This window comes from Pelodiscus sinensis, chromosome 4 (genome assembly GCF_049634645.1).
Source record: "Pelodiscus sinensis isolate JC-2024 chromosome 4, ASM4963464v1, whole genome shotgun sequence".
Classification (NCBI taxonomy): Eukaryota; Metazoa; Chordata; order Testudines; family Trionychidae; genus Pelodiscus; species Pelodiscus sinensis.
The window spans coordinates 97,082,568-97,095,323 of record NC_134714.1 but is presented as its reverse complement, the minus strand read 5'-3'; the positions used below and the strand labels follow the sequence as shown (position 1 = coordinate 97,095,323).

At 48.5% G+C, this 12,756-nt stretch overlaps 1 protein-coding gene and 1 long non-coding RNA gene across 6 annotated transcripts in view; one reads left to right on the top strand and one right to left on the bottom strand.

Moving 5' to 3' along the window:
• The window catches only part of ELP4 (elongator acetyltransferase complex subunit 4), a 345,800-nt gene that overhangs the window by 262,661 nt on the left and 70,383 nt on the right, over positions 1 to 12,756 (bottom strand). For all 5 annotated transcript variants that reach the window (XM_014576421.3, XM_075927788.1, XM_006128898.4 and 2 more), the window contains exon 4: positions 294 to 428. In XM_014576421.3, the coding sequence (XP_014431907.2) occupies positions 294 to 428 (135 nt within the window). The remainder of the gene's footprint in view (positions 1 to 293; positions 429 to 12,756) is intronic.
• The window catches only part of LOC142829183 (uncharacterized), a 71,388-nt gene that overhangs the window by 21,403 nt on the left and 37,229 nt on the right, over positions 1 to 12,756 (top strand). The window lies entirely within an intron of this gene.

Genomic DNA, 12,756 nt, shown 5'->3' with positions numbered 1-12,756 from the left:
AGCCTTGTGTATTTTGCTATTTTAATTTTCTGGTTTTCTTTTCAAATGATTGTTAAATACATCTGGATTTCATGCTACATAATAAACTCAATTTCTCATCTCACTGTATCACTGCTAATCAAGATATGAATTGGTGACTGATAGTTTGCTTTCCCAAGGCAAGCTTTTAGCACAGTTTGAAAATACTTCCAAAGTTTGGGTTCTACTCAGATACCATACTTATAGAACAAGTGAATTTCATTCTTATTCTCAAAGTATAGGATAAAGCCAGATATAATACTAAACCTATTTACCTCCATTTTTGGTAAATTCTGGTAGCGCCAGGCTATTTTCATTGATTCTCGAGAGTCCTGTTTAGATATAACGGCTGACTCCTCCTCATCCAATTGTTTTTTGTGGACATCATCAAGTATAGGTGCTGGAAGCTCCTAAATTGAGAAGATGAAATAAAATCACATAGAGTAGAAAAGGTAGGGAAGACATTTCACTCCACCTAAAGAAACACTGCAAAGTAGTAGCAATATCTGAATAAAATGAACAGTTATAAAATGATACCAACATTAGAGTAAAATAAGACAGATAGCACATTTTGCATACTACAAAATATACTGGAAGCGGAAAAATGTTTTCTGAAAAATATAACCAAAGAAGTACTGCACAGCATTATATATTGCAAAGACACAGAACAGAAGTCATAACACATGGTCTGCATCATCCTTTCCCATTAACCACAGGGGAAGAACTACACTGTTAACTACAGATTTAACAATGAATACAAACAAGGATGAAAGACAATTCAAGGAACAAAAGGAAGGTACAAATATTTTAAAACTGTGAATTTATAAAAGTTATTAATACAATTGCAGTTGTTACAAAAACTGAGTGTTACTGATTGAGCAATTCTATCCAAGAGAGCTCAATCTTAGCTTTGTCACAAGTATAAAGTAAGGAAGAGTGTATTGTTTCAATCTCCTGACACGTTACCCTGATGCTCTGTTGAAGGAATAAATTGCACCAGATTGATACCCAGCACAGCATACATTCCCAATACACAGGCACAGTTATGCCTGCTTGGGTGATGGGATGACATGAGAGAGGGTGTTGGAACAACTAAGGCTTTTTCCCTCTACTCACATCAGCACAAGTTGGGATATAGCAACTCTGTGGATCATGCTTCCTCTCCTGTGATGCAGGTAGCTGGTGCAAGGCCCTTTAACCTTCTGAGACACTTTGACCTGGTCTACACTACAAAGTTGATTGACATAAGTTGACCTTGGTTGACCTAGTTATGCACATCCACAGTAAAATTTGTCTCCCACTGACACATGCATCCCATTATATTGATGCAATAACACTGCATCTCTGAGCAATACAGTCTTAAGTTGATGCAATTGGAGTGCAGACACTATATTACTTAACAGTCCTCTAGCAGCTATCCCACAATCCCCTTGTTCCAACGACAGTGTTTGCTTCTGTCACAATTTTGAACTTCACTGCCCTTGAAAGAAATTCGCCTTGCCTGTTCACCAAAACTCACCCAATATTTTTGAAATGCCTTTTCTTCATTGCCCACCTTTCTTGGCAAGCATTCCTACCAGTTCACTTTCAGAGTGACCTCCCTCAGAGACGTAGTAGGTAAAGTGGAGCAGGCAAGAAATCTTAGATCTCCTTGACTCTTAGGGAAAAGAGGATATGCAAGCACATCTGTGGAATTGCAGATCGCACAGTGGATGCAGAAAGGGGTAACAACAGGGATGAGTGATAGTGAAGGAACTTCACCAAAAGGTTAGGATGGCAAACAAGAAATCAGGTGCTGCCCGAGAGAGCTACTGCTATTATAATGAACTGCATGGTATATTTGGCTGTGAACACTTCATAAGACCCCAAGGCAGAGACTTCTGTTATGAACAGTAAAGGGGAAGGAGAAGACATGGCAGAAGATTTAAACCATGCCAGAAGCAGTTGGAAACTCCAATGGGTTCACACCAGTCCACTAGATGAGCACAGAGGAGCCAGATGATAAAGGGAAGGAAGCTCAAATGAGTGTGTACATGGTGAGTTTTTTGTTTTTGCTGTCTGTTCCCCTTCTTTCTCTTTCCTTCCTCCCCCAACATTCTTCCCCATTCAAAAATGCAGGCCACCCAATCTGCAAATTTCAAATTTACAGAATTGAGTAATTAACTTCTGATTGCTTTACTAATATGAATAGGAATAAATGCAAAAAAACACTATGGCAGTCTGATTACACAATCCACATTTGTCCAAGCACAAGACACTAATTTGAGGTACAACAAAGAGAAATAGGCTGTATGTCCACTTCCAACTCTTTGGGTTGTTGATATAGACAGGGAGTCATGAAGAGTACTTTGTTTATCTCTGTAGGGATGTTACTTTTATCCTCTTGAGAGACCTCAATAAACTTTCATGGAGATATTCTCCAATTCTTTCTCCAAGATTTGTAAGAATTCTAGTCTTCTGTCTTTTCCTGCAATAGGAAACTTTCCCATACCACTCTGCAAGGAGTTTGTCTAGCATGCTTGCAGTAATCAGGCTAGCAGCCTACAGGCCCAGGTGGCTTCAAAAGGGCAGTAGTAGCTGTGTTCTCTGTACCTTTGTCACCATTTGGAGTGAGCTATCATCCAAAATCATTGCTGACTGAAAATATTGCTAATGTTCACTGCACTTTCCCTATACCAATACATGAGGAATGAAGCCTATCATTTAAAATATCTGTGCAATAGAACATGCTTTCGCCCTCCTTTCTGTTAGTCTAGTCTGGATTCACTAGGATTTGATCTGCCAAATGATACAGCAACAAGGTGCTCCAGAATTAAAGTGACAATTAGCGTTTTTTATTAAAAGATGTTCATAGGAGTTCTGAGACCAATGTTCCCTCTAATCTTTTCCATCCATATATGGATCTTTCCATCCATGTGTACAATAAAATGGTATGTGTTCCAAGGCATGTGTGAATGTGCACCACCAACAGAAACAGAACCTATCTGTGGATGCTTTGCTAATCAGCTAGGCGGCATTTGAATCTCCCCTGAGTAGCTGCACAATGCAAAGCTTACAGAGAACACTGTTTGATACTCATCTTTCCCTGTCCACTGTGACTAAATGTAATGATGCATCTGTCTGTTTTAACCAGCAACCTCTGGGATGATGTTCTTGAAAGAGATACCTTTCATGCCTAATCCTGATCAGGATGAGAAAGACGGACCATATGACTAGGGTCATAGAGAAGGACCAAGAATAGAGGGGAGAGACACACAGAGAGAAAGATTGCTGCAGGAAAGGAAAAAGGACAAAGGCTCTTTGGGAAACAGACCAGAACATCACAGGTTTGCTTAGGCAACAAACTCAGATATTGCAGAACAGGGTTGACTTAGTCACCCAAAGACCCCAGATTCAGTAGTCTTTTCATGGAGAACAAAATGGTCAGTGTTCCCTATATTTCCCTACATATGAGGTAAGAGCATGATGTAGAGTTACATCCTTACCCCTACCACTCCCTGCCAGGGGCCAAAAGGAGAGCTATTGTGAGGCACACACCAACCTGTGAAAACAAGAGGGTACACTTATAGCCATACCTAGCATTCTTTAGTAGATTTTATATACATGAACATAAATAATCACTCTTCATTGCTGTTTATCCTTGAGTTTAAAATATAGTTCACCATGTTACTGTGTTGGTAACAGATTTTTAACTTCATATTTGTTTGCACTTTAATTTTGTTGCCTGTTTCTTTAAACACAAAGTTTTCTTTTGGAAATTCAGTATATATTTATTAGTCTGGCATTCAAAGCAGGTAGCAAAGATCCACTTTTGTATTTAATCACACTATGGAAACACGATCATAAAAGGACATGGTCGTGTTGTGTACCATGACTTGGCTGTTAAAATGATCTTTTAAGACCTCCCTCAGCCTTATAGCTCTTTTTTTCACTCTTTTATAGCCCTTATTCCTGATTGTACAAATTCAGCAGACAGCATGTATACCTTGCTCCTTCACCATCATGGTTGCTTTTCCCCTTTCGCCTCACAGGTATTACACAGCACACAATATACAGCTATAACCAAGGGGATATTTGCATTACTGAGATCCAATCCAGTGAGTAAACAGCACCAGCACCCATTCAGTCTACCAAAACCACATTCAAAGCCATCCTGTACCTGTACCTGCTGAGCCAGACGAATACCTAGAAACCATCTACTTCAAGACAGACCCAAGAAAACCAACAATAGAACACCACTTGTCATCACCTACAACCCCCAACTTAAACCTGTCCAACACATTATCAATAAACTACAGCCTATACTGGAACAGGATACCATACTCAAAGAGGCTCTGGGAGACAGACCATAGTCTCCTATAGACAACCACCTAACCTCAAGATGATTCTTACCAACCACCACAGGACATACCACACTAATACCAACCCTGGTACCTTCCCAGCTTTGTCCACATATTCATTCTGCTGATACCATTATTGGACCTAACCAAGTGAGTTATAAGATCAAGAACACATATTCCTGCGCATCCAGAAATATAATCTATGCTATCATGTGCCGAAAGTGTCCGTCTGCTATGTACATTGGACAAACATCTCAGACACTTCACCAAAGGATTAATGCCCACAAAACAGATATCAGACAAGATCACAAAGAAAAAACAGTTTCTTGCAATTTTAACCAGAAAGGACACTCTCTCAATGACTTAACCACCTGCATTCTGCTACAAAGACCTTTTACATCTGCACTTGAAAGGGAATCCTCTGAACTGTCATTCATGTTAAAATTCGACACTTTCCAAAAAGGACTCAACAAACACTTGAACTATCGCACCCATTACCAAGATAGTTTCCCCAATTATCACCTCTAATACCATTAACTCACAAACATCCCACTCTCCCTACCTCTAATATCATCAATTCACAAACACTTACCTTCCTTCCTTCCCCCCCCCCTGCATTCCCCTCCTGTTCTGCAATGTGATTTGTCCTTTTCATATTTGTTCATTTTTTTAATTGTATCCTTTGGTATATATGGTTGTGACTACTTTCTTCCACTATTTGATCTGAGGAAGTGGGTCTGGCCCACGAAAGCTCATCATCTAATAAACCATCTTGTTAGTCTTTAAAGTGCTACATAGTCCTGCATTTTGCTTCAGCTACCCCAGACTAACACGGCTACATTTCTATCACTATTCTGCTGAGCCAGTCATTGATTTTTTGGTGCTATTCAGGTGGCCAGTATGCAGCTTCTTTAGCCAGAATCACTACTGACATGTCAACATCTCTGATCATAATCCACTAATATGAGAAGAATTTCCTCGCCTACAGTTTTTTTAAAAAGTACTGTGTTCTTCAGGATGCAAAGTTAGACCTTGCCTGACCAGCCCACGTTAATATTAATCCATGATATTCCACTAGAGCTTGCCAAGTCATAGGAAAGTATCATGTTTTGTTGATGTGCTCAGTGGCAAGGTGGTTTGATTCCAGAATAGGGATTTACATGTGATTAAATGCCCCAACAGAATATGGAAACACCATTGGTACAAAACCGTCTTCTATTTCCTGCATGTAGCCAGAGATACTTAATGACAGATGAAAGTGGGCCTCTCTGTGGACTTTCTAACTTCAAATTGATCAAGAGTAATCTAATGTTCCAAACTTTTCAGTGGGCAATTGCCAACTGCTTCTCAAATGTCAATGTAGGGCCTATTTTGGTGTTCTTGTGCTGGAATTCTGGGGCAAGCGTCACACACAGATCTAGGAATATGGTCTTTGACATGACAAAGTTCTGTAGCCGCTACTTGTCTTCCCAAATTCACATTATGATGTGATCCCACCAATCACTGCTTTTTTCCTGGGGCCCAAAAGCAGCAATCCACTGTGTATAACTGCTCTGTAAAAACCATCACTAACCATAAGCATTGACCTATTGTGCTTGAACTTTTGCACATCTTCCTCATCTCAATTCCATGTGTAGAAGTACGATGATAGAAATGTAGCCGTGTTAGTCTGGTGTAGCTAAAACAAAAAACAGGACTATGTAGCACTTTAAAGGCTAACAATATGGTTTATTAGATGATGAGCTTTCATGGGCCAGACTCACTTCCTCAGAGTACTTTTTCATATGTTTGCTGGACTTGATCATCAGGCTTCCTGTATTAGCAATGCTCGTTAGGACTGTGCTGAGTTTTGCAGGATTCAGGCTTCTACCAGAGTGATGGTGGAGACCAAAAAGCATCACCTGGGACTGTGAGAGTTTAAAAAAAATGTGTAAAAATTATGTAATGAGAAAAACATTAATGGGATGGAGAAAATGATATGATAGGAGCGTAACCCGGTAGCTCCCCAAAATCCTTGAACAAAACATTGGTACCTGTATCTCACAAAAGTACAGGCAGTCCCCGAGTTACGCGGATCCGACTTACGTCCTGGGGGGACCTACCCGGCAGCACCCCAGCTGTTCTGTCCCAGGCTCCAGATTCAGCCGCTGTTGAAACTGATCAGTGGCTGATTCCAGGAAGCTGGGGGCAGAGCAACTCTGCCTCGGGCTTCCTGTAGTCAGCCCCTGGTCAGTTTCAGCAGCAGCGGCTGAATCTGGAGCCAGTTCCGAGTTACGTACAAATTCAACTTAAGAACAAACCTATAGTCCCTATCTTGTACGTAATCCGGGGACTGCCTGTACTATGAAACTATCCCATAAGGAATTAAGACAGATGATACAGGGCATACTGGGATCCTTACACATGGTGCGCCGCATTTTACATCAACACCCAGTCTTGGTGAGCATGTGCAGCATTGACACAAGCACCCAACTGTGTATACGTGGTACTGTATTAATATTTGACTACTATGACTAAAGGTTTATTATAATAAATATTAAAGACTATATGAAAGAGTCCTGTAACAATGAATGATTCTCTGATAAATATACAATCTGCTACCAGCCTTTGTGAAGTTATATGTGTATAAAATTTTAGGCTAATATGAAAATTTTCAAAAGCATTTAAAGTGACTTAGGTGCCTAAGTCTAATTTTCAAAAGTGGTTTAGGCACTTAAGAATTAAATTTTCTGCAAAACTTAGCATATATATGCTTAAGTTGTATTTGATAACTCGGGCTTAAATTCTTTTGAAAATATTACCCAAGGTATTTTATTTCACAACTTTACCAAAATAAACACTAGGAAGCTGTTTGTCTTTAGGAAGTTCAGTGGTCTCATTTCTTTCTCCCTCCCCCTTTTTTCTGGTCTGCAGATCATTACACTCAAACATTTTAAAATGGGAGGCAACAAACAAAAAACCCACAAAAATCTGGTTGTAGGAGGAACTTATCTCTGAGTGTCTTTATCAATCAACCTGATTATTAGGTAACAGAAACTCTGTGCCCACAAAACCCTTGGCAAGGCACTGACGGCTTGTTAGATAGGCCCTGGCTCTGGTCTGGGGTCGGTCAGTACTGGCATCTGCCATTTCTCCCATTACTGTTTCTCCCTTCACAGTGGAAGAAATGGAGAAGGGTGCTCTGCTGTGAGGGCCCAAAGGCATTCCTTCCTGAAAGGGAACTGTGACGGACCACCGCAGGTCCGCACTAGAACGGGTGCCACCGGCGCCCCCTGGAGGCCGCCGGACGGGCCGGCAGGCATCCCCGGGAGTAGGGGAGAGCGGGCCAGGGGGGAAGACCCGCCGGAGGAGGGGTGGCTAACTCCCCGAGGGGGAAGGAGGGGCCGGAGGCGGCCCCATCCGAGGGGCAAGGAGCCCGAACGGCGCACCGCTCGGCCAGAGCCGCGCGGAGTCAACGTCAGGCCGGGACGCCCCGGCCGTGACGTCAGCGGACGCCAGGACGCCTGGGGGGCGGAACGGGCGTCCCCGACGTCATCACCCGGGCCGTTTGAAAAGCGGCCCGGTGGAGCAGGACTGGGCGGCACTCAGGGGAGCTGCCGCCACCACCGCCGCCCCAGCTGTCAAGGGGAACGCCCCCCCCCCCCGCGTTGGAGGAGACGAGGGAACGACCCCGAACCCCCACGACGGCCGCAGGACGAGACCGACGCCTCGGGCGGGGTAAGTGACTGCGGGATCCCCTCCGACAGGGAGGAGGGCAGCGGGGAGTGGAAGCAGCCCGGGGCGGGGGCCTTTTGGCGCCTGTGGACAGGTGCGTTACGGGGATAAACCCCACCTGTCGTGGGAGGAACGTCTACTTCGTTCGCCCCCCACTTAGGGCCCCGGGCTGGGACCCGGTGGAGAGGGCGGGCCCGGGTCCCCCACGTTCCCCCTCCCTATCACGACACCCCAACACACGTAACCCCGCAGGGGGTGACTAGCAAAAGGGGCGAAGACCCTTCCATTTCGACTGCCCCGACGGGGACCGGACCTACAGATGGGCCGCCGGGGGCGGCCCCGCCTCCTCGCCTAGACACCCGAGCAGACTGGTACCCCGGGATTGTCCCAGAGGAAGCGGAACCACGAGTTCGCTGATCCCCGGTCTGGACTCGCGGCCGGGTGATCGCACTCGAACGGCTAGACGGCGGGTCCGCTGAACCCTCTTGCCCCACCGGGAGGGGGCGTTCGCACCCACACAGGCCGTCACAGGAACACTGTTGGGTAACTGGTGTATGGATCCCCAGGGATAACATGATCTTGGTAACTAATTGACCCTTCATTATCAGTGGGAAATAGGTCAATGGAGGGATGATAGGAGTTACTACAGAGAACGTTCTGGGTGTCTGGCTGATGAGTCTTGCCCACATGCTCAGGGTTTAGCTGATCGCCATATTTGGGGTCGGGAAGGAATTTTCCTCCAGGGTAGATTGGCAGAGGCCCTGGAGGTTTTTCGCCTTCCTCTGTAGCATGGGGTACAGATCACAGCTAGAGGATTCTCTGCATCTTGGGGTCTTCAAAGTATTTGAAGGCTTCAATATCTGAGATATAGGTGAGAGGATTATTCTAGGAGGGGTGGGTGAGATTTTGTGGCCTGCACTGTGCAGGGGGTCAGACTAGATAATCATAATGGTCCCTTCTGACCTTAAAGTCTATGAGTCTATGAGACTTAATGTGGTCTGGGTATTCTTGAAGCAATGCAGGCATTGGTCTGTCTGCTTGGAAAAGAGGGCTGGACCCTCAAACAGGAAGTCCTGAATAGTGGTCTGGAGCTTGGGGGACAATCCAGACACCTACAGCCAATAGCTGTGAAGCAAAACCAGCCCCATGGACATAATACAGGCAGCTGCATCGGCTGTGTCCAGAGCAGCCTGGAGGGCAGCCCGAGAGACCACCCTGCTTTTTTCCCCGCAAGGACTCCAAACTCAGACCGAAAGTCCCTAGGGACCAGTTCGGCGAACTTGTCCATGTCCGCCAAGTATTATATGCATAGTGACTCAGTAGGCCTTGCCAGTTCGCTATGTGAAGTTGAAGGCCCCCAGATGTGTAGGCCTTTCTGTCCAAGAGGTCCATTTTCTTGACGTCCCTACTCTTAGGGGTAAGCACCAGGCTGGCTCTGCCTTTCCCTCTGGTTCACTGCCTGAACAACCAGAGACTCCAGAGGTGGGTGGGAAAGGAGGTGTTCATTCGCCTCTTGTGGCACAAAGTACCTCTTCTTGACTTTCTTATCTGTCAGCAGGTAGCAGGTTGGAGTGGCCACGAACTGACCCCGAAGGGTAGGCGCCCCTCCCGAAGCCTTGGTGGGCTGCACCTGGCCCTAATAAGCCACCTGGCCTGAGGCTAGGGGGCGGGGTCAGAGAAATAAAAGGCCTGCCAGCAAGGCCAGTAGAGCCCCGGCTGCTGAAGGAGCTGGAAGCCTCCCCTGTGCACCTAGGAGAAGAGCTAGGCCCGGAGGAGGTGGAGAACTGGCTTGGGCCACTGGAGCCCCTACTGAATGGCAACTAGGAGGGACTGCTGACTGCACCAGGCTCCCCAGAGGCCCTGCAAGCTGCTGAGGAATGGTAGCTGGATCTGGACTCCTTTGATTCCCCAACAGACCTTCCGGACATCCGGGTACGCACTGAGGGGGAGAAGGGAAGTGGCTCATGGAACAGCACGGACACTTAAACACCTGGGTCAGTCTAGAGGGCCCTGGGCTGAGGCACAGTGGAGTGGATGGCCTGCCCCTCCACAGCCATCCACCGCTCAGGTGGCAGTCTCCCTCTCTTTGCCACTGCAGGCGAGCTGCCTGCACCCCTCCTGAGCAAGAAGACCCCAATTGCGTAGATTGTACAGACTGTTTACCAGCCAACCTGCCCTGACCAAAGGCTTGGCTTACAAACTGTTGCTTGCTGCCCCGCCCTGAACTAGGGTTGGGCCTTCCTAGACTATTTACCTGCCACCCCTCCCTGACCAAAGGCTGGGCTTACAAACTGTTCCTTGCTGCCCCGCCCTGAACTACGGCTGGGCCTTCATAGACTGGTTGCCTGCTGCCCCACCTAGAGCCCAGGCGTGACTTTTTCAACTGTGGACTTGGCTGCCTCGCCCTGAACTAAGGCTGGGCTTCAGATGGTTAGTTTGCTGACCTGCCCAAACCTAGGCCACAGTTAATATTGTTTCCCTGACCCCCCCGCCCTGAGGTAAGGGTGTGGGACTCCAGACGGGTTGTTTGACCACTGTTAATTTCCCCCAGAGACTAAACCAGGCGTAGTGGGATGGAGTGGCCACCCACTGACCCCAAAAGGGAGGTACCCCTCCCGAAGCCAACCAGCTTACACACAGGATAAGAGAAGGTCTGCCAGAGTGTCTTCGTGATTTTGGTCATGGCCTTATTGACTTGTAAAGCCATTCTGTCAGGGGTGTCGGGCTGCAGTATATAGCCCAAATCCTCCGACACCTCCTCTACTTGGATTCTCAGACTCTGAGCCAGGCAGCGAAGGAGTTCCTGATGGGACCTTGAGTTCATGTATAGCATGGAAGGGAGAGAACCACCAAGTGCCTCATCCGGTGAGGAGGACAAGGACCTTTTCATGCCCACCACCTCCAGATTACGGGCTTGTGAGGGGACCTGTGAGGCCACAAAAGAGGACACAGTAGAGGGCTGAGCGATGGGAGGCCCTCTTTTCAAGTGTGATTCTGGGGAAGCCTGGCCCAAGGGGAAGAGACTGCACTGATGTCATTGTGTGGGTCAGTGGGGTCACCAAGGGAGTAGCCTTCGGCCCTGGGATGACCGACTCCAGTCTAGAGGGGCCAGCACCCGGGCTCTCGTGGTAGGCATAGGGCCGTGGTCCCCAACACGGTGCCCGCGGGCGCCATGGCGCCCGCGGGGGCATTTCAATGCGCCCGCCAGGTGCTCGGGGCTGGCCTGGCCCCGGGCACATGGCGCACGGGCGCTTGCGGGGGGAGCGCGCTTGGCAGGGGGAGCGCCGGGCGCGCGGCACTCGGCCGGGGGCGGGGGAGTGCCGGCCCCGGGCGCGCAGCATTCGGCGGGGGGGCACCAGCCCTGGGCGCGCGGCGGGGGAGGGGGGGCCGCTGGCCCCGGGCGCGTGGCTATGGGGGGGCCCCACCCCCGGGCGTGCAGCTGGGGGGGGCCGCCCCTGGGCGCGCGGCAAGGGGGGGCCCGCCCCCAGGTGCGCTACTGTCCCCGCCCCCTGGTGCACGGCGGGCAAACGGCCACGCCCCCTGGCGCACGACAACCTCAAAAGGTTGGGGACCACTGGCATAGGGGGTCCAGAAAGGCCACTGAGTCGTGGCTTGCTTTTGTGGTGACCAGGGTAGTGCGGTGGTAGTAGTGGCAGTAGCAGCCAGTGTCCTCCTGGTTGGAGTGTACTGGGCCATCGACTCCAGTTTCCCCCAGTGCCGAGGAGGAGGTGGGGGAATGGCTGGTGGTGGTGTCGGTATGCCCGATGGAGAAGGACCTGTGGTTGCAGGACCTGCTGCCGTTGTCAATGCCACTCAAAGGCCCTGTGCCAGTGCCTGTGTCAGAGCCAACGTGTGGGGAGGAGGTGGGGGCCATGGCTGGTGAAGAGGTTGGAGGTAGTGCCACACCTGGGACAATAGTCAAAGCTACTGGCCCCAGGGGAGGGCAGTGGATCCCTCTTGCTTCCAAGGCTGGGGCAATAAGTGCCCAGACCGCAGGGCAGTGCCATCTGAACCCATGCTCCTTGGCCAGGTTCGGTGCCGAGGTTGGGGAAAGGTCAGTTCAATCAAGTCACTTGCTGCCTCAAGGGTATCTGGAGTGGAGGGCTCCAGGAAGACTCCTGCCGGTCTGGTGTCTCTGCACAGACTAAAGCGGTGCCAACCTGGCTGCACTAGTCCAGGTGCCGCATGTGTCAGTGCCGTGTGCCCATGCCTCGAGGGAGACCTGCCCCTGCTAGGTCTCCTCTTCTTCTGGGGACTACAACTGGTGTCAAGGCCTATGCAGCACAGGGGAGGCGTACAAGTGGCTGGGTGTCTTCTGTACTGAAGCCAGTGAGCTCTGCGTTTCTGGTGCTGGATCAGATGCTGGTGCTGGGCATAAAGCTGCCTCCATCAGGATGATCTTCAAGGAAAACTCTTTCTCGCTTGGTGCACAGCTTGAAGGCCTTGCAGATCTTACAGGCCTTGGACAGTGGCCCTCTCCAAGGCACTTAAGGTAAGCTGTGTAATGCTCCCCGCAGGGAACAAGCTTCTGGCACTTCTCATTCTGCTTGAAGCCTTAGGGCCCAGGCATGCCCCGCCAGATGTGCTGGGGACGCAAAGCAAGACCACCTGGGTGCTTAACACTAAGTATAACACTTAACTACTAAAAACCTAGATAAGAACAATGAACTATAAAATTGTAATT